This window comes from Pectinophora gossypiella, chromosome 18, assembly GCF_024362695.1.
Source record: "Pectinophora gossypiella chromosome 18, ilPecGoss1.1, whole genome shotgun sequence".
In the NCBI taxonomy this organism is placed as follows: Eukaryota; Metazoa; Arthropoda; class Insecta; order Lepidoptera; family Gelechiidae; genus Pectinophora; species Pectinophora gossypiella.
The window spans coordinates 13,488,780-13,511,839 of NC_065421.1; the positions used below are offsets into that span (position 1 = coordinate 13,488,780).

General features: G+C 36.0%; 1 protein-coding gene across 1 annotated transcript in view; it reads left to right on the forward strand.

Annotated features, from left to right (window-relative positions):
- Positions 1-23,060, forward strand: part of LOC126374854 (nephrin-like) — a 175,392-nt gene that overhangs the window by 82,232 nt on the left and 70,100 nt on the right. The window contains exons 2-3 of the mRNA XM_050021612.1: positions 11,803-11,935; positions 13,793-14,001. Coding sequence (XP_049877569.1) covers positions 11,803-11,935; positions 13,793-14,001 — 342 coding nt within the window. The remainder of the gene's footprint in view (positions 1-11,802; positions 11,936-13,792; positions 14,002-23,060) is intronic.

Here is a 23,060-nt window from a genome sequence, read left to right on the forward strand (position 1 = left end):
TCGTTTTCTCGACTCTTTGTGGGTTAGGCAGTCATGATTAATTGATGGCTCTTGCTGTCTTTTACTTGTAAACGTATTTCCTTTTATCATTTTTGGAAAATCAAAATTATGTCCCAACGCATAACTTTTTTGTAAATTTATCCAATAAAGACGAGTATACTTTTGAATTTATTGCCTTTGAACACTCCGCTCGATATTCGCTGTAGACCCTTGCTTTGAAAAAATACGTTTTTGTTCAATTTTATCTTTACCAAATATCTCTTTGCACAATATCAATGGAGTTAAAAAGAAGGACACTCTACGCTCCACTTCTTGATTTCCATTAGCGAGGTCAGGTCCATTTTGTTGAGTCCCTTGGTCTTGAGTTCGAATACAGATGAGAATATATCACAAAAATCACCTTGTGATCCCTAGTTTAGTTAGGACATTTGCAAGCTGGCCACCCTATTTTTCAAAAGTAAGATGATCCGTGCTTCATAACTATCCATAAATATTTCATACCTAAGTTGAGATTTGACGCATTTACATATAATTTACATTCGGGCTGTTCTCACGAGTAACCGTGACAAATCACAGAAAACAATATCTCAGGCGATACCCCTTTGAACCCCAACTTGAGTATTCGGTGCACGACTTTGACAGGTGAGTGAGGGTAGGCGCGAATACGGCGCCATTGTGGCGCAAATATGGCGCAATTCTTCGGACACGTTTGACCGCTCTGACCCAATATGCGAGACGTTTTCTCTACACCCTTACAGTTTATTGACTTGCTATTTGTTTTCTTTCTTTGACATATTTAGCAGAATGATAGGTAGATATAAGAATTCTAAAAGAAGCAGATAAAGTATTGTGGCAACTCAAGTACAAAATATGAACTAGTAATATTTTGGATATGGCAAATGGCCGCCGCCTCCCGCGATGTGTTGTAGCAATTGTAAATTAACTATAAGTACTTAAACAGTGATACAGGATAAAACTGGTGTTTGGGCTTGATTAGAAGATAAACCCACGATCTCTCACCGCCATCAACATACAATCATCTGAGGACCCATCAAATATTCTGACACGACGCGGCGAGGTGGTGTTCGTGTGTTAGGTATCAGCGGTTAACATTAGTGTAGTCTTATCTACAAGTCAATGCGACCTAACCGACCGCTAACAGCCACCGTCGTGTGGGTCTGAATCCCAAAGATCACAACAAATTACAAGTAATAATAATAATAATAATAATCTGTCTTAAGGGGCCTCTACTCGTTGGCTTCGGCCCCACGCACGCCTTCCAAAAGTCCGGGCCTCCATAGGCCCGAGATATGAAAAAGACATACAATAATATAACGTTTATTTCAGACCAACACAAATATGTATAACAGTCCATAGATTATTAGTAGGTTAATAACAATTGTGCTTAATAAACTATGTTAGTATTGTTAATTTAAAATCTAATTATTTACTTATTTTATCTTATTTACTATACTCATAGCTACTTCGACCCAGTGCCGTTGGATTATGCACAAATAAAAATGATGAGTCGGTATGTAATGACGGTTTTCCGAGAATTATGCAATTACTTACTTTTATTTATTATAGCTCTATCCAATAAATAAATTTAATACAGCGCTAGAGAGAAGTGGATCTTATGAACTTAAAACATAGACATAGTGGAAAATAAACTAAGTATTTGATTTTGATTAAGAAGACCAAAAACCTTGCAATTACAAGAAATTTGCAATAAACTAAATCTTTACTTTTCTACTATTGGATCTATTCTGGCAAATGAAATACCCTCACAATTCCACAACACTCACTCACATGTACCATCATCGCATTTTCAATCAGGCGACTTGTCCGAATATCAAAGCGATCCGCTTCCTATAACCTATGGTGTTCCTCAGGGCTCAATTTTGGGACCACTGCTGTTTCTTATCTATATTAACAGTATCAATGATCTAAATCTACATGGGCACATTACACTATACGCAGATGACACATGTTTATTTTACTTTGGGTCCTCCATAAATGATCTGATTGATCAAGCACAAAAAGATCTCGATACACTTAATAATTGGTTACAAACAAATTTATTAACGATTAATATCTCTAAAACATCCTACATCATCTTCAAAGCCAAGAATAAACACATTCCAACGTATTCGCCCTTAACTATACAGAATAAACAACTAAAAGAAAAACAAGTAGAAAAATATTTAGGACTATATTTAGACAGTAAATTAACATGGAATGTGCATATAGACACTATTAAAAAAAAGCTATCATCGTTAATCGGTTCCATGCGGGGTATTGTACGGTGCATACCACGGAAGATCCGTATGTTAATCTACAATTCTTTAATAAAATCGCATCTTACTTATCTTATCGAAATTTGGGGTAGCGCTTGCAAAACAAAACTATCAGAGCTACAAGTAATTCAGAATAAGTTAATCAAAATTCTATTTCACTATTCTTTCCTAACACCAACCATAGAAGTCTACAAAAGAACTAACCTAATGAACATAAATCAGCTATATGTATACCACATGTGTATCTTAATTTACAAAATACTTAATAAAAATATCCATACATCAATCTCACTTGTACAAGTAAAAGAAATATCTAAACGCAGCACGAGGCGAGCTAGTTACTTAGTGGTACCAAGGGCCAGAACCAACTACGGCAAGCGCATGCTGACGTATGAGGGAGTTCAAATGTATAATAACCTACCTTCGCACATGTAATTTCTTTAACGCTTTTAAAAAAAAAATTAGCACGCCACATTTTGGAAAGGTAGTTTAAACCCGTTTGATATTCAATTTAATAGTATAAGAAAGTGACAGTGAGTGAAATGGCATTTATTTTTGGTCTACTACGACTTATGTGAACGATGAAATTAATTTTAGTTTTAACCTAGTTTATCCTTTTTCTCATGTAAGTGACTTTGTATTGTCTTAAGTGAGAATAAATAATCTTTAAACCTAACTTATGAAAGATCGACAAATCTGAAATTTGCCTTGCTTACTTTTACTTACAAATTTGGAAGGAGCACCACAATCAAGAACTAGGCTTTTAAATTTTGAATAATAAATGATTGACTAAATGTTGTTTGAATAGCCTTAGCTACTTAAACTATAGAACAATGACAACTTAAACAATGACATAGGGCATACTAAGGTCAAACTTCTAATACTTACTCGTAAGAGCAATTGTGCCCAAAAGCCGAAAGCTCCTAAAGACGAACATACAATTGACGAAACAAAAGACGACCTGGCTATAATCCTGACAAATGAAGGTCATGATATGAGCTGTGGACGTACAATAGATACAGCTAGCAAACTTTATATGTGTAACACCCCCCCTTACTTAACTATATAAATATAAATAAACAAACCCCAAACACTCAATCCACGACTAAAAGACCAGGATTCGACCCTGGGTTATAGTCAAACTAAGTGATTAAATTGGCCATTATTGTTGTTGTGATCGTCTAGTATATAGGTAGGACCTTATGTTGTGTTTTGTAGTAACTCAAATTCTTTTATATGAAGGTAGCTGAGTCAGATATGAATGCATGTTATTGAGGGCATGTAAATAAAGAATAATACTAACTTAATATACTACATATATACTTAATAACAATACAAATAGGTTATAATTATATCACTATGGTATATGAGAAAGTCAAGGAATTATCTAAGTAATAGAGCAATGGAATGTAAGATATTATAAATATTTATAGTTTAAAAACAGTCAAGTCAACGCCAAGCAAACTTAAACTTAATGACACTGATTAAAGCTTATAATTAAACAAATTAAACAAGAGAGACTTACAAGAAGGTAAGAAATAAGTTAGTTATTTAAAATATGTTTAGAGATTAGATTTATTATTGTAAAAGATCTAGGAACACAGGAAAAGGATTAGAATCCCATACCAACAATGTAATAATATAGGGTGCCGTTCCGAGCCCCGACCACGCTCACCGGCGAATGAGGCCCTACCCTGATTTAGGCCCCTCTCCGAAAGAACAAATAGGTTTTTTTTATGAAATGATAAGCACATAAATGTGACATATCAGGAGCATTAGGTAAATAGTTGGTAGGTAAAGGGAAGAGCTTCCCAACACCAATTTCACATATGTAATAAAATTATTTAAGTTAGACAGATTTACATCCAATCTAACAACACAACTCATTGTGATGCATAGCTAGCACCATAGTCATGGCGCAAAAAGGTAAGTATGTGAGCGACTTAGCAACCGGAAGCCAATATGCAGCTACTCATCACTGTCCTCCCCCCAATACACCACAGTGCAAGAGGATCAACAGAAGCAGTGACTACCGAACTGGATTGACCCCAAGAATACTAAGCAAAAGGTCCCTAACAAAACGAATGAGCGACTTAGCAACCGGAAGCCAATATGCAGCTACTCATCACTGTCCTCCCCCCAATACACCACAGTGCAAGAGGATCAACAGAAGCAGAGACTACCGAACTGGATTGACCCCGAATATACTAAGCAAAAATGTCCCTAACGTCCCTACTATGGCTTCAGCGGCATTGCAATAACACCAGCCATAGGAATAAGTATGAGTGTGAGATGGATGGTCATGAATATGATACCAACCATGAATCACAAGAATATATGCAGTCAAACTGGATGTAATTGTTATGCATAAATGCATTATTGCAATAATATTGCATGTTAGTAAGCAAACAAGTTGCATAGTGAAATCAGGCCAGGTAAACCCCTGGACAAGGTATAGGTTGTAAAGTTAGGTATGTCACTATATGGCAACAGTGACATTAAGGTATTATCAGGTAGATGAATAGTAAAATAACACAAATAAATTGTATTGAATTGGTTTGTATATCAGTGTAATCAAGCCAGGCAGGCCCGGACAATACAGTAAGTATATAGAAGTCATGTTAAGTCACATAAGCGAAATAACAATACAGATTCAGAGTATATAACTTTATTCAAAAGCAATTATCAATACCATTACCTTCATCTCATGGTATCCAGACTTTTTATAATTCAATTCAAATTAGTAATTAATTGTATTATTTAAATGGCTTAATAAGCCACAATAAACTGATAGGTCCAGAGTGGGTCATAATAAATTTACATTATAACACAAGAGGACAAAGTTGACCCATACCATACAATACTGATTATATGGCATCGGCTAGAGTCTTCATACTCGAAAGCATCGCCACGCACAACCGCTCATCAGGAGGAGGCAATCCAATCTGACTATCCAAGTCGCAGCGCTGGCTCGATACTGATTATCTAGCTTCATCTCATATTGGCGGATGGTCATCCTGACCCAATATCAGAAAGAAGGTCATGGATAATAATATCTCACCGCCCCACTCCTGTAGATAGTTGTATCTCCCAAAGCACCACTATAGAACAATCCAGAACCATGCTACAGTGGTAACAACAACTGTTCCTACAATTATTCTACATTGACACAGTGAGGTAGCAGGCCGTAAACCATAAAGGTTCACCCTGTGTAACTTCAGATTGGTTTTCGAATAGAATCCTCAGGGGAATTCTAACTACAATAAAACACAGCAAGATTACAATCCAACCTGGACCAACAGTCTAGGATCACAATATAAAATAAAAATCTAAATCCATGAGGTTACCTCTAAAACAAGAATACCTCATTCTGCATACTGACCTCCCCATCTCCAAGCAATAATTATATTACCTCGAAATGTGGATCCCAACATACAGAACTACAAGAAGAACATTTTCGTTCAGTCTATGCGGCAATATGTACAATTTTCATTGTAAACATTGACACACAGCCCAAACATAACCAATAAGATAATAAAATCCAGTCAGAATATATCGCAAGCAGTCATTCCCTACGCGTCAGTAAAGTGTCAGTCAAAAAGTTAAATAGATAAACATACATAAACTACATAAAATAACATAAATAATAACAAAACACAAACAAAGGTAAACAATCACAAGCAGCACATGATCCCTACGTTCGCAAGCTTCCCTACACACTTTTGACACATCCTACTCCTATCGGGCCCTATCTTTAGCGTAAAATTGTACCTGTCGTCTGAGATCTGATGATCTCAGACCTGTTTCCAACGATGCCTGTAAGAAAAAGGTAATTAGTACACCACACTTCCTATTTTAAAACCTAACAAGGTCCCTACAGCGCACTCCGCGGACTTTTGTCGGACAAAACCCTAAATATTTCACGTAATCTACGCACGGAAGCTAATTCTAATCCCTATTCTAACGCGGTAGACGATCAGCTACACCACGGTTCGAATAGCTGATTAAAGAGCAAATTTACATATTTTGACAAAATAATAATCGCGCACTGTAATCCTGAGCTACGGAGCTCTCAAAAGTCGCGACAGCTGGTAATCCAGCAGAACGGATCCCTACCGACTTACAGAAACTCTAGTCCGACTTGAATTTTCTAAAACCGGCAGCACCTCCTGCTGTTCTAGTCACCAACGGAGTCCCTCAAAAAATCGTGCAAAACCCTTTTATACCCGCTATTCTCCATCTCATCTCTCGGGCAATCGCGATATTGCTACCACTAGCGCCCCAAAAACATCAAAATGACATTTACCCGACATTGACAATCGAGGTATAATTGAAAATCTCATACTTCCTATTGACATAAAAATATTCATTAAATTTTATTTTTATTCTTAAGTAGACTATAATACTAATGATGTTATTTATTTAATCAAATTCTATTTAATTTATCAAATCAGAACTGCAGAATTTTAGATAAAAAATATATCCAATTTTGTAGAATTTCTAAATAGCCAAACACTCGCTCGACAATTTGCCTGACGTTTCTCGCACACATCTCTAATTTACATAATCTACACAAACCAAGCTCCACAACCTTATTGGCTGTTTCTCTGTGTACGCGAAAGTGGCGTGACTTCTGCACAACACCTATTTTAGAGTCTAAAACGCGTACAATACAACATATTGTCAACAATCCAAAAACGGTTCCGTTTTTGGAGACAAAATCCATGAATAATACCTAAATTCCTCTATATCTCTTAAACTGTGACAATTAGGTAGCTGAAACTTTCAAAAACAATGCATCTCCATTGCCATCACAACTACAAATTCAAAGAAACACAATAAATCAAACATTTAAAAAGATCCCCCACTCTACAAACCCGATCCACTAATGCATGTTTTGGCTTGTCTTTAACAACGACAACATACTAGCAATATAAAATTCACGAACAATTCATGTTCATGTTTTTGTTCACTAAATGTTCCTTCAATGTGTAGGCACGGAACCCCTCAAAATAATGCGATTCACACTTGGCATTATTTTAGTTTTACTTTTTTTCCAAGATTTTTTTAATTTTCGCGAATTACAGTTCTAAAAAATTAGAATAATATTTTAAACGATAGGTACGAACTTCGTAAGCTTTATAAATCAATTTCAACAAGAAATACTACGTAATATAGCTATTATTTTCAATTTTGTAAAATATACCAGCTCAAAACCCTTCATTCATATATTTTTACATCTACACCCTATGGGTGCTTGCTACTCCCGCGAAAATTCAAACTATCCTAATGTCAATTTTTGTATTTTAAATAATTTTATTCCATAAATTCGTACATATTCTTTCAAAATAACAACCCTATTTCGAATCCTAATTAACAAACTCTAAAATTTCGTATACCTTTTTATAATCTATGTATTCCTGTGACGTAAACTGAACATATCCTTCATTCGTTCTCACAGTTAAACAAAACACTTGAATCAAGTAGTGTGGTTTGTATTGTTTGAACAATTAGTGTACTTTTTGTGTTAAATATAATTATGAAACCTTTCAGATCGTGTTTAATACGACTACAGAATAGTGGGAAACATATGGAAGGAAGACAAAATAAGATGCAACGTACGGTATTTAGCTACAATAATTAGTAAGATTGAAGACTTCTTGACGATGTTTATTATGTATCCTATAAAATATTCACTCACCAGGTAAGAAATTAATAAATACCTTTTGTATTCGTTAAGTATTTTATAAAAAAAATCGTAATGTACAATGTCACTGTTTCAACCATTTGTTCCAATTTTTCTTACGATAATTTCAACTATCAAACAGCAATCAAACCAAATTTTATTACTTAACTCCATGTGTGGGGAAATAGTTCTTGTCAGGACTACAAAAATTATCTGAATCTGTTTAGGATTTAATGAGATATTAACAGATGAAATTTTCAAATATTCCTTAAATTCCTACATATGCTTAGTCACTAAATTACATAAATTACATACTTACCAGGCATGAAATCAACCAATAGTTTCTGGATTGATACATAAAATAAAAAGTTATTAGCAAAACGGTTTCGCTTAAAACTGGCTTTCATGATGAGATTTGATCTCCCTTCATATTGTTTTGAGAATAAGAATGAATGCTACTTCTATTGTATTCACATGTTTTTATTCGTTTATTAGAGTCCTGTGAGTCATAAATAATACCTGTAGAAACAATAAGTAAATGCAAGTCATCGTCTTAGTAGGTACTAGACAGTGATTATGCTCTTACATAAAATTTACCCCTAATTTCAGTTATTAATTACTTTCAGAATCGTCCAAAGATCCAGGAGGGACAGATATCTACTTCAAACCTGGAATCTGTTGCAGAATATTAAATTAAATTATGGGAAAACAAATGTGAATGACGGACAAATTTAGCAAGATGAAAGATTTAAGCCTACAAGCACACTACTGTTTCTCACATCAAAGGTACTTTGTTAATTATGCGCATCAATATTAAATAAAGCAGGTTTGGAGAAAAATAGTATGTTTCATTAATAATACCCTGGTTGATTATTTTTATTGATATCGTACAGCTCCATCTATTGGCAAGCTATGGTACTACAATGACTTCTAGCTATCAAGCTGTTTAAAATTGAAGTCCTGCTTCTCACAAATGGCAGTCCTTTTCCCACTCCATCTATGTACGAGTAGACGCGCTTATCCAAATCTATTCCCTAATAGATGGCGTTGAATTTATAAGTTAATAAGAATAGTTGGCTTATAGAAACACTAGATACAAATTAAGAAATAAATATTTACATAATGGTATACATAAACATAAACAGCCTATATACGTATACGTCCCACTCCTGTACACAGACATACATAATGGTATAATCACTAGAATATCATTATCACTTCCATATTGGTTTGTAGATACATACATACATACACAAACTCACGCCCACCTCCCCACCAGGGCAAGTAGAGACCATTGAATTCCATTTGTTTGTAGGTCTATGAATTTATGAAGCCTAAAGGTGAAACAAAGCCTACATGCTCCTCAAAGTTCTAATTATGTTTTTCCTGTCTAAAGTCTAAAAATAAAAGAATATTATAATAATAAAAATATAAATTGAAAAAGACGAAAATAATAAATAAATGTCGAAAAAATATTTCACCCCATAGCCAAACCTTTTAGGTACTATTAAGTACTAAGTTTTAGACAAATATTTGAACACATTATTGATGTACATTAAAGTTTATTGAAAAGAACCTAGATGATTCCATCCGCGACGATTATTGTGGTGCGTTCTGTTACATATGGTAGGGTTGGACGGTGGAATAACTTGTAAGTATAAGATCGTCCCTCAATTCTTCTTCTCTTATGTTGTTTTGCCAACCAACCTCATTAATGTTGATGTCAGGGTTATTGTTGAGCCAATACATGACGGCATATAATGGCCTCCGTGGTCCAGTGATTGAGATTGGGCTCGCGATCCGGAGGTCCCGGCCAATTCCGGTGGGAACATATCACAAAAATCACTTTGTGATCCCAATTTGGTTAGGACATTACAGGCAGCTCACCTGATTGTCCAAAAAGTAAGATGATCCGTGCTTTGGAAGGCACGTTAAGCCGTTGGTCCTGGTTATTACATACTGATGTAAGTAAGTAGTCGTTACATGAGCCATGGCAGGGGCCTTTGGCGGCTCAATAATAACCCTGACACCAGGGTTGATGAGGTTGGTAATTCACCTTACAAACCACACGATAGAAGAAGATGACAATGTAACGACCATGGACTATAAGTAGTATTATCTAAATTGTCTGTCACCACATGGTACAAAAAACTCCATCTTAGGACTTCGAGTTGATGAAACCTCATCATCATCAAACATCATTACCAACCGGTAATCCACCTCACATCATCCTCATAGAAGAAGAAGGACTTTTTACTATTATTCGTTGCTGTTGCTGTTGCGTTGTCGGTTCGTAGTAGGTCGGCTATGTATAGTCATGAGCAATATAATGTACCCACTTTAGGACCCTGTCAAAAAAGTTAATGTGATATATGGTACCAAATTGAATTAGAAAGAAAGAAAGAAAGAAAATATTTATTTCCATATTGGACGCCACATTTACAAACTTACATTACAGAAATAAAAAAAAATAGAAAGAAAAAACAAAGACAAAAATACAAATAATACAGACATTAAATACACAATGGAGGCGCCCAAAATAAAAAAAGGATCTCCCTCAGCATAATGCCGTGACACGTGCTTAGCACGGGCCGCGGCGCTGGTATTATGGGAGACCTATCGAACGTGAGCCACGGACACACCAAACTCAATTACGTACCTACTTATATACAATAAAGAAAACATACTATGATACTTACATAGATTATAATGCATTACTTATACTTGATATTAAAGATATATACTATTCCTATTAAAGATATATATGCAAAATGAATAAATAAAACTTATAATAACAAAACTACTAATGAAAAGAATACATTATAATAGGTAAATTATGGAGACGTGTAACTGTGTAGTGTGAGTGTATATACAACGTTGCTATTTGTGCAAATCTCAGCCTCTCAGCGTTCAACATGCGCGAAAGAAAGTGCGACTATCTCGTTCTGCCATGAGCCGCTCGGCGCGGCGCTCGCTTCATACTGGCTACGAATTAATGCTCGTGACCGTAGTAATCGTTACGTTGTCAATATATCGCAGCGTTTGGCGGTATAACTGTAACCTTGACATCAACCTTAATAAGTTTCTTAAGACAACCTACAGGTTGTTAGACTATTGATCATATTTTTAGTGGGACAGATCCACAATTTAGTATCGCGGGAATGAGTGTAAGTACGTACATTACCAAATTGTTATAAATGTTTTCTTGCCACTAGTTGTCTGGAAGAAAATGTTGCTTAGCAATAAGGCTGTCAGATTGTTCTGTATCTTTCGTCCATGTGTGTAAAACTTGTTGTAAAAAGTAAAAGTAAAGTAAAAAAAAAAAAAATATGATGAATGGATGGATAAAAAAATGGAAAAAATATGGAAAATATGGTAATGGAATGGATGAAATATATGGATGTTGTGTATGTTGTGTGCAATAAAGTATATTTGTGTTTGTATATTCTCTCTTACACTAATTTGTTGTGGTTGTGTAGTTATATTCTAGCCAGTGTGTAGTTATATTCTAGTGTAGTTATATTCTAGCCAGTTGGAAATAAATATAAATAAATAATAAATAAAATCATTTTATATCAGGCATGTAACCCATATTACCATACCTACCTACTCTTGGGTCTTTTCTTTGGGAAACTGCTGCCCTATTTTTCCCTAAAAACTAGCATGGAGAATGCTACACCGACAAGAGCGTGGCTCTTAAATTGGTGATGACGACTCTTGGCTATAGTTCCGCCAATCATGGACATGATATATAAATATAATTAAGTTATTTATGTGGTCTGATTGCAAATTCTAATAGCGTTTTATCTTTTGTTGCAGTACCAACAGCGAACGTCCAGGGTGTTCTGGGCAAGAAGGCAGCTCTGCCGTGTGACACGCAGCCGCTAGCCACTGACGACCTAGTTTCCATGGTGTTGTGGTTCAAGGAAGCTGATGGAGAACCGCTTTATAGGTATTGACTTTTCAATTCTTGATATTCGTTTAAGAAATGGATAAGAGATGGAAAGCCGATTAGCAGGGCTAACATGCGCGACGTAATAAAATTTATTTATTTTTATTATTTATTTATTTATTATTATTAAGCCTTAAGTATATTAGTTATTTATTATTTATTTATTTATTATTATTAAGCCTTAAGTACATTAGTTTAAATGCAATGTCCTGCAAAATTGCATAAGCAATTTGTCTGCAGGATCACAGTCTCGCTCACTTGGTTAAATTACATTAAATTATAATTAAAAAATAGGTAAGTACGTGCTAAATTAAATCTAATAAATATTTTTTTAACTTATTTTCAAACATTTTTGGCTCATTTTTAATGTTCTCAGGCAAACTGTTGATGAGATAAGGTATGCGCTTACTTAGGGTCCTATCCCCATAATAATTGTATACTCTCGGAACAACCAGTTTGCCTGAGGCCATTGATCTAGTACTTATTAACTATTTTATTTACTGTTACAGATACATTTGGTTTATTGTGATTAAGCACTAATAATAAATATTTATGTTTCAAACTGACAGGTAGAATTTTGCAAATTTTGAATAGCATTCTATAGTTATCTTTACATTTATTTTTAGTTTTTTTATTAACAAGGAGTTTTAAAAATCTAATTTGCATATTTTCTAGCTTTTCTATATTCGTTTTGGTTGTAAGACCATAACAGTTAAGAGCATAACCTATTATATAATTATCAATCGATTCAATAAATATTGTCGAAATCGATAAGTTATTTTTCCCTATCATGCGTGTGGCACGTGATTTTGTTCGTATTTTGACAGATATGACGTATTTGAGTTTACATATCAACACCAATCGACAAAACGACATATTTGTATCGTCAGAATCGTGAAAAGACTGTGACAAAATTTTATCCCGTTGCTCATGTTAGCCATACTGGATGTTTGTAAAAGGGACTGGCATAATATCTGCCAGGATAATAAATTGTGAAAAAGGAGAGGGAAGGCCTTGGTCAGCAGTGGGATAGGATATGCTAGGGAAAAACCGTTTAATTAAAATTCAATATGAAATTCAATTCAATATTTCGGAAACTCGTCCATATTATGTTAGTAACAGAAAGCTTAACCTGAGGTTTTATACCCTATATCTTAACCGGTTATTACATTTGCCAATCCATTCTGTCCGATGCGTCAAGGCCACGGGGGCGGCGATCAGAATCGTGTGGTCTAATAGCAAATTGGTGGACGTAACCATGGTAACTACAATCTCGAGCGAGTGTAATAGCATATTTTTTTCCGATGTAGATACGCGAGCCCGTGATTTTGGACTGGGTAGATTGCGTAGTATAATAACCCATTTTACCTGATGTGTTCGTATTCTAGATTAGCGCATCTCACATTGTCATTTGTTCGATTTCTTGTAAGTACGTAAATATATTGATTCTTGAATTGGATCCAATCTTAATAGAAAACCATTCGAAACTAGAAGATAATTATTAATTTTTGTATAAATAAAAAACATGATTGGAAAAACTAATAATATTGATTCTTTAATAGGCTTATAAATGCCTTTTGAAGAAGAAAACTTTAAACATGTTTTTAGAAACGGCTGGAGACTTTCAATAGTTTTTAAAATATGATTGATAAAAACTGGCTTGTGATATGTCAAGGGTCGAAGTAGTAACAAAAATTAAATATTGAAAAAAACAGAAAAAAAAAACAAACTCCCGACGCAAAGAAGAAGCGTTTCGGGGGAGACTTAACCGTGACTTCGGGATTATGTGCCTAACGGTCAACCACTGGACCAAGGAGAGCGTTAGGGCCATCATAATAACTTAATTATCCTCTTTAGCTACGACGTCCGTGGCCGGCTGGCGTCCCAGCCCAAGCTGTGGTCTTCCCCCACTGGTTTCGGGCCGCGAGCCTACTTCCGCGCCGCGGCGTCTCCTGCCGTCCTACTCATTGACAACGTGATGGCGACCGATGCTGGAGTCTACCGCTGCAGAGTCGACTTCAGAAACTCTCCCACTAGGAACATGAAGCTCAACTTTACTGTTATTAGTAAGTTGTTTTTTTTTTTTGGTGAATGGTGAATTGGATTTTTGTATTGCAGAAGATCGATAAATTCTGACTCGGATGGAATTCAAATCCAAACGAAGAGTTAACCATTACCCGACCATTTCCTCTTCCTGTCCGAATCAGATATTTTTGACGTTTTCTCTTTGTGATATTTCGCTTTGCATGATTTTAAATCTAATCGATTTTCAAAATGGGATGAGCTGAACTACAAGTAATCTGAAAACAACTCGCAGCCACTTTTGACTTGGTTTCAAAATTCTTCTGATAATATTACTCCAATTATGAAAATGGAATTCATTCAGTGAGTGATTAGAACACTTTTTAATTTAACTGGGTAATGGTGCTAATTTTATTTTAAGTTATACCTGTCATTTACTTATCCGTTGAAAAAGAAAGGGACGGGTAATCGACAGGCATAAAATTTATGGAGTACAGTCATGAGCAATTGATGTACCCACTTTAGGACTCTGTCGCACTAACATAATTATTTGACATTTAGTGAGACTTACAGTTCAATTTGTCAAAAAAGTTAATGTGACATGGTACCAAAGTGTATACATATTAATGCTCGTGACCGTACACGTCAATTTTAAACAGAAATAAAACAACCGTCTAAAAATTTTACATCGGCAAATAACCCGACAGAGTTCAGTAGACAGCACGTCAAACGGATTGAATACCAGCGAGATGCCTATTTTATTCGCACGAGTTATTCATTCATTTTAAAATTAACTTGTTGACATAATTAAAACACATAATAACGGGTTCTTACCGCGTTTAAATGGGGATATGAGACTCCACTCCAATCTCATCAGTCATCCCGTGATCATGGCACTTGCAACAGTGTCGAAATATCGGGAGTCTCATATCCCCATTTAAATGCGGTAAGAACCCGTTATTATGTGTTTTAATTATGATAATAACCGCGTAAACTTAAAACTTGTTGACAATCACCCGTCCCTTTCCTTTTCGGCGGATAAGAAAATGACGGATATAACTTAAAATAAAATTAGGAGTTGTGTGCAGGAATCGGGGCCAATACAAAATAATTTAAGTTAACAAATACAAATCATTCATAGGTAAAATACCTACAGTCGAATATCAATTCATCATTATTAAGCTTGAAATTCCTCGCTGCTCTACCATTGTTTGGCTGGGTCATTACAGCATAATACTTTAATTCGATTTCACATTGAAATATGGTCGGGTGAATATCACGCGTGACGTCATTTACAATAGTTGGCCGAATACTACCATTAGGGCAGGGTTGGCAAACCTTTATATACAGGGTGTTAGTGACATCGTAGCGAATAATCATGGTGAATATTCGGGGGATGATTCAGACCATGATTCTGAGTTAACATCAAGTGGCATTTTTAGTCGTAACATTCATGTTTTTTTAGTTATTAACTAAGAATAATCAGCTGAATCATCTCCCTCAGTATTCGTTACGATGTTACATGGGTCGTTCTTCTTTTTTATCGACAATAAAAAGACATTTTCTCAATTTATCGGATTTAACATCTTTAAAATTATAACGGCATTAAATATTTTAAAACATCATATAAAGATGTGTCTGTAGAGGACCGTTTAGAGGTTTTCTTTATCTTGGTAACATACTTTTCTTTGTAGACACATTCCAAAAAATATTGTGACAGAGTGGTCCTTTTCATCGGAGACAGCATTTTAATTTACCACTCTGTCACAGAATTTTGTGAAAAACAATCAAGCTTCTTTAAGGACTAATTGAGGAACCGATTAGTATTTTGCTTGTATTTTGAGTATAATAAGATAACTATATTTTTGGACAATGGAAACATGAAACAAAATTCTAAAACATAACTTATCAGAAGCAGAACGAAGGACAGATCATTGTCGATAAAAAAGAAGAACGACTCACTTACACCCCTTACAAGTACATACGGTAGCCATACAAGTAGGTATGGGTGTTAGTGATGCCGTAAAGAATACTGAGGGGGATGATTCAAACCATGATTCTGAGTTGATATCAAGTGGATTTTATTTTTGTGTTTTTTTTTAAATTGTTTTCCGTTCAACACTTTTGCGACGGAAAATTCCACTTGATATCAACTCAGAATCATGGCCTGAATCATGCCTCAAAGTTTTCGTTACGACGTCACTAACACCCTGTGTTTATAAACCAAAAAGTTGTTTATAAAAAAAAATCTTTACTTTAGTACGTGGCAATTTTTGGAACTAACACCGCATAAGAAACGTCATTTTTGACAGTCGTTATAAATGGAAATCGGGCACATCAGCAAACTGTGGTCAAAGTCATTCTAGTGTCACAAGATCCTTGTTGACCTGCAGCCATAATGTACAGTCATGAGCAATATTATGTACCCACTTTAGACCCCTGTCGCACTATCTTATTTGACATTTAATGAGACTTACGGTTTTATTTGTCAAAAAAGTTAATGTGACATGGTTTCAAAGTATATACATATTAGTAGTCGTGACCGTACATACATGCATAAGATAATGCCTATTTCCCATTAGGGTAGGCAGAGACCACGGAATTCCCCATACTACAATCCTCACACACCACTTTCGCTTCTTCCTTTTCTCATCCAATTCTTCATGCATGCTCACCGATTTTGAGTACCTACTATTGATCTGGTCTTTCTTTAAAACATCCTAGATCTGATCGCGGCGCCACCTTGCCGATTTTTTGTAAAATTTAAAAAGGAACTTTAGAACTGTTCTTTCAGTACTAGGTCAAAGTAAAATGATCCGTACTTTGGAAGGCACGTTCATCCGTTGGTCCCGGTTGCTACTTATTGATGTAAGTACGTAGTCGTTACATGAGTCATGTCAGAGGCAGCTCAATAATAACTCTGACACCAGAGTTGATGGGGTTGGTAATCCACCTCACAACTCACACGATAGAAGAAGTACTAGGTCAGTGTTTAATGAAAAAAATAAAGAATTACTTAAATAATTTATTCCCCAATTAATGCCGTGCAAAAGAGTTTGTCTATGTTGCCGCCACGTCATGCTGCCGTCAGCGTCAAAATTCACGGTATTACTTCAACGTGACGTGACGTCGACAACGTCAACGTGATTTTTTACACGTGACGTGGAAATATGGACAAGTTTAGTTTTAGTTATTTTGTAGCTGGCCTTCAATGACACGCGTGCCTTTGTGTCGCCAACCCTGCACTAAGGTATTAAGCTTTTAATATCTGAATTCTAGATGGATTTTAGCAAACACGAAACCTGCGTTCGAAGGTTTTCAATTTATCGAAACGCCGAGATTCGATTAGCTAGCCGCAAATTTTAGCGGCCTATTCAGCACTAATTCTATTTGGATATTGGAACCTTTTTTGTTGGAACGAAGCCGATTAAATTTGGGACTGGGACGGAAATTCGCGACTGTTTTTTACTTATCAATTGGCTACTTAACAGTTATAATAATAAAATATGAAATATGTCGGGTATGGTAATTGGTATGGTATGGTTGGTATGGTGGTTGTATGTGGTATGCTAGTTTATGGTAGTAGGCGATTACTCCACCGACAAGAGCGCAGCTCTTAAAAAGAGAGAGAGAGGGTAGTTAATCACTTAACGATAATTATCCGTTAGATTTTTTATGAAGATCCTTTTTTAAATATTTTATTCTTACAAAATAAGAATGCGAAAAAAGACCCAAAATACGAGCCGCCATGATTGAGCTTCGTGTGACGTCACATTTCTCAAAATAAACAAAAACTATCTGTCAGGTTTCAAGTTATACACTGCGACAGTTTCTGTTTCTTGAAATGTGACGTCACTCGGCAAAATGTCACTAGACCAACCGTTTTCGCGCGTAATTGAAGAATATTTTTTTTATGTAACGCTTTATCGAGAAAATAAAATATTTTAAAAAACATAAAATAAGCAATTGTAATTTTTAACACGTCTTATGATCTTATCCGAAAACTGTCAAGTAGGCAATTGTGTGGAAACGCATGGCCGCCGTGCCCTGAAACCTGCACGCGGGAGGATATGATGAGCGCTTGCGCACGAGCTATTGCCGTGGCAGCATTTTGGGCTGACAGATTATAGATTACTTTGATAGCATTGCCATCGATACGAAAGAACAAAAGTTGTAGAGGAAAATTAACATGTTGTCAACACATGTAAAAAATCGATTACGGATTTTTTTATTGCTTTGTTGGTATGATAAAAGCATGTGATTATAACTATCGTATCGTTGCTACAGCATACTTTAATCATAATGTGGCTGCTTGTTTTGCACGGTTAATCGTATATTACATAAATTATGTATACATTCATACATAAACTCACGCCTATTTCCCACCGCGGTAAGCAAAGACTATGGAATCCCATTTGCGTCGAAGCTGGCATACTTCGTTACCTTCCTTATATAGCAGCCGGGACCATCTGCCATGAGTTGATTAAGTCGGTCATTGAACTCACTACCCACACGGGGAAGATACCATGACACTTTTAAAAAGGACACATCCACTTTGCCGATTTTTACTAGATGCCCGGGAAGATAAGTAGCTAAACGCGATTTATGTTTTTTATCGCTTTCACCCGGGTCTGCATGACGACCGCGCCGCGCGCGGCTTTCAGTATGGAAACACTAACAATCAAACAGCAAAAGTTCAATCACTAAGTCCAGCGAATTATTTGAAAACAGTGGTGAAAATATGAACCATTAGTCGTCATAATTATAACATTTTTGTTTTTGTAGGTGTTTTTGGTCTATTACAGAAACGACATGTAACCAGTAGGTCTTAAGTGCAACCAGTTAATTTATTATTTTGCAATAAACTGATTGGGCTTTTGCAGCTTATCGTACAGGGTGTTAGTGACATCGTAACGCCTCACCCAACAGGGTCCACATAATATCAGCGTCGTGATTCACGCCGCGACTTGTGCTGAGTGATCCCTTATATCTCAGGTCGTCCACCACCACCGTATGACCATTTCGACAAACATCGGTCTTGCTTTTTTTGGAATTGTTTAGTGGAAATTTGATATGTTACTGCCTTTTTTTTGTGTGGCGCCCTTTTATAATAAACAATTTCTATTCTATTCTATTAACGCAAACTTTGAGGAATGTTTCAGACCATGATTCTTAGTTAATATCAAATGGAATTTTCCATCGCCAAAGTATGGAAATGTAATAACTTATCTCTCCTAGTTCAGTATGGAACCCTACATTATATATTTATCATGATTATTATCCCGCAAGCACCACACAGCAAACACCGACGGGTTTAATGCAGCATTAGCCTAATTTAATTATCATCTGTCAAGCAGCCCTCATGGGTAATATTAGTGGCAACTGGTGGATACTATCGTCCTTTAGAATTGATTACGGTATCAAATAAACTTTAGGGAAACGAAAATGTATCATCATCACTAATTTAGAGCCACGCTCTTGTCGGTGTAGCATTCTCCAATAAAATACGTTTTAGGGAAAAATAGGGCAGTGGTTTCCCTCTTGCTTTCTTTTTTTTTGACGTTGACTTATTGTCGATTTGCCGCAGTTGGTATTAACTACATGGCCGGACAAATGGGGACCGCTGAAGGCTCTCACTTGGCACAACGTTTAAGACAACAGGCCTGAGGGTGCCCAGTTGGGCGCGAACCTCGGCTCAGGGCGTCGTCTGAGAGGAAGAGTATTGAAAGGATTAATCGACTCTAGTGGGTCGATAGCGATAAGCGCTGAATGAGGGAAATCGTCGACCACGCCGGCGGGCTCGGTATCGGGGTTCTGAAGTGTTTGGTGTCGCGAGCTGATTGGCCGCATCTATGGCTAAAGTGATTACTCTATATATGGGTCGTCGGGAAAAGTAATCGGGTCGTCGGGAGCTCTTGCCTTCCGCCCCGCATTACTCTGTCTGACGCGAGTAGAATGGCGCCCAGAGAAATCTATTGTAAAGCCGTACTAGGACTCCTGTTCTCCGCCTCTGAATAGTACTGACAGTTACTGCTGCCTCTGTAAATCATATATAATATCATTAATCGTTGACGTTTTAACGATATGGTCATTTTAAGTTGGCTATTTCATGAAATATGACCATTTCAGATCTGGCCACAATATAATAATGTGGTGTCGTAAAGTAATGCATGTTTCTTTCTTTCTTTCAAAATTTGTGACTGAAGGTCATATCTCACCAGGATACCATGATCATAACATAAACAGCTTATATATACGTCACGTATAAAGGAGAGCGAACCGGCGGTTCCTGTCTGTGAAGCAGGTGATACAGGACCACAGTGAGTTTTTTTTTTAACATTTACACAACGTAAGCTTACTTTGTATTACGTTGATATGAAAATGCTTCGTTGGATGATCCGTCGCGAAGTTTATGGCAGTCTCGGCGTACGCCATATCCGAAAAGTTACAAGAGAGCAGGTTTCGTTGGTTTGAGCACGCAAAAAGACCCCCCGATTATGTGGGTAATGTTACCAGTCAATTTAAATATACAACGGCTTATTCCAAGAGGACGACCTAAACAAAACGAGCGGATGTGGTCAAAAAGGTCCAATGTATCCGAAAACGACACCAGAGTGTGTGCTACTGATATCATTTAAGAACACTCAATTGCACTCTAGAAATTCAAAGAACTGCTAGATCTTATTAAGTCTATAGGCCCGTATTTACTAAAAGTTAATATATGTATGAAATCCACTTTACAATTCAAATTGAATCCTGACTTTATAGAACTCGGATTATTAAATATTTATTATTATACAACGAAACGAACGAAATGGCTGGATACTATAATTTGAATTGAATATTTTAAATATGAAAATAAATACATTTAATATTAAATATAAGTATAATATTCAATAGCAATACCTTCTTTTCAATATACATTTTTAAAATTTTTCATCAGTTAATTTTTGTACAGTAGTGTTATGTAATTTATTTTACAACCATTTCGTATTTTTATGTGTTCTTGCAAATAAAATTTCATTTGATTTAGGTACATCTCCAAGCTCGTTTCAATTAATGTTGCTGTCAAGAAATAATGCTTACGTCAACATAAACTGAAGAGGCAAATTTGGCCTAACGAACTTGATTCAATTTATTTAAAGTTGACTCACAAATCTCACAATCCATACTAAAAGGTATTATAAATGGGAAAGTGTGTCTGTTTGTTTGTCCGTCTTTCACGTCAAAACGGAGCAATGTATTAACGTGTTTTTTTAAGTTGAGATATTTGTAGTGATGGGTGACATAGGCTATTTTTTGTCTCTTTCTAACTCCCCACTTCCCTAAAATGGGGGTTGGAAGTTTGTATGGACCATTCTGGAACTTTCAAGGTAGAGGGTTAAAAATTGGTATGCGGACTATTTGTGACTAACCAAAAAATCGTGCATCATTTTTTTTTTGGAAATCTGCCCGGGGTGAAATTTTATATGGGATTTTTCGCATTTTTCGCAGGTATATTAGAAAAGGAACCTAATTATCCCTCAAAGTTTTCACTACAGTGTCATTTATAACCTGTGTAATTATACATATATATTTTGTTCTGTTTTTGTATTGTTGCGTTATCTAATAACAATTATCATCCGTCTTTTTTCCTTTTCTTTCTAAAAACCCAAAAAAAAACACCGATCTCTCATTACTTGTGTGTAACCGGGACCAACAGCTTAACGTGCCTTCCGAAGCACGGATTATCTTACTTTCGGACAATCAGGTGATCAACCTGTAATGTCCTAACCAAACTAGGGATCACAAAATGTTTTTTGTGATATGTCCCCACCGGGATTTGAACCCGGGACCTCCGGATCGTGAACTCAACGCTCAAACCACTGAAACAGGGAGGCCGTTATCGATCATGTTGTATTGCATACATCGTAAACACTATGGAAATTCCATCAAAACTCGATATTCGTGATTGATAAGCAATGAAATTGTAATGACGAAGCAGTTCTGAAATCGTAATTTTCTTTCTCATAGAAACCGAAATGTTAAGGTACGCTCACACTTGGAAGTTTTGAGTCTGACACCATCACTTCACTTCACACTTCACACTCTACTTCACCTAACCTAACCTAATCCAACAAAGGACAGTGTCATAAAAATGATTTCTACAGTACAGAGGCTAATGCTATAAAACTACTAGTACTCTCTCTGTTGTATTAATTATGTCAAAAAATATCAATATCTAACCCGAATCGAAACCTATGAACAGAGGGAAAATTTTATTGAAAAACTGAATGATAAGAAAACGGAATAATATGAGCAGCATAACCGTTTGTTTCATTAAAATCGCTTGGTGAAAACTTTCAATTTCATTCCGGGGTGTTTGTATAGAGCGATTTTTTGCTATGTTCGAGATCAGCACCCGTTCACACAGAAATCCATGCTCCCGTTTCCCGTTACGAAACTCCAAATTCAAACTAAAAATACTGTTATTCAATTAGTAACAATGCCGTAAGCATGGCAAATTATTGGTCAGCAAAAATTTAGTATCGATCGCTATCGACTCGCAAAGAAAAAAAAAATAGTAACATGTTTACTCTTCGAATCTTCTGCCACGAAAGTACTTTTTGTTGAATGTCTCATCACTTGAAACTACTGCAGCTTAGCCTATATTTGCTGCATGAAAACCTTAGACGCTCTTAGATAATAGTCTTCTTCACTCATGTAGGTTGTGAAGTCAATGATCGACCTCATTAACCCTAGTACCAGAGGTACGTTCACCGCATGATGAACTGAGTATCTGATGAACGCGACAGGTGGTGAGCCGTTTCGCCGTCTATACTAGTCAGGCCAAGTGTTGCTGCATTTATGTGTAAAATATATTTTTTGTCGTTAACTAAAACGCCGCGTAATATTGTTTTTCAAACCGTAAAGACTACATAAACATAAGATCACGACTGTATCCCAATTGGGGTAGTCAGAGGTGCATCCATCGCAAAATGAACTAAGTACACACCTCACCGAGCTTTCTGTTAGACCAAATAAGTCAAAAGTGGTTGTATTTATTTATTTATTTATATATAAAAGTTACACCAACAGCTTATATAATAAAACATTAAATGAA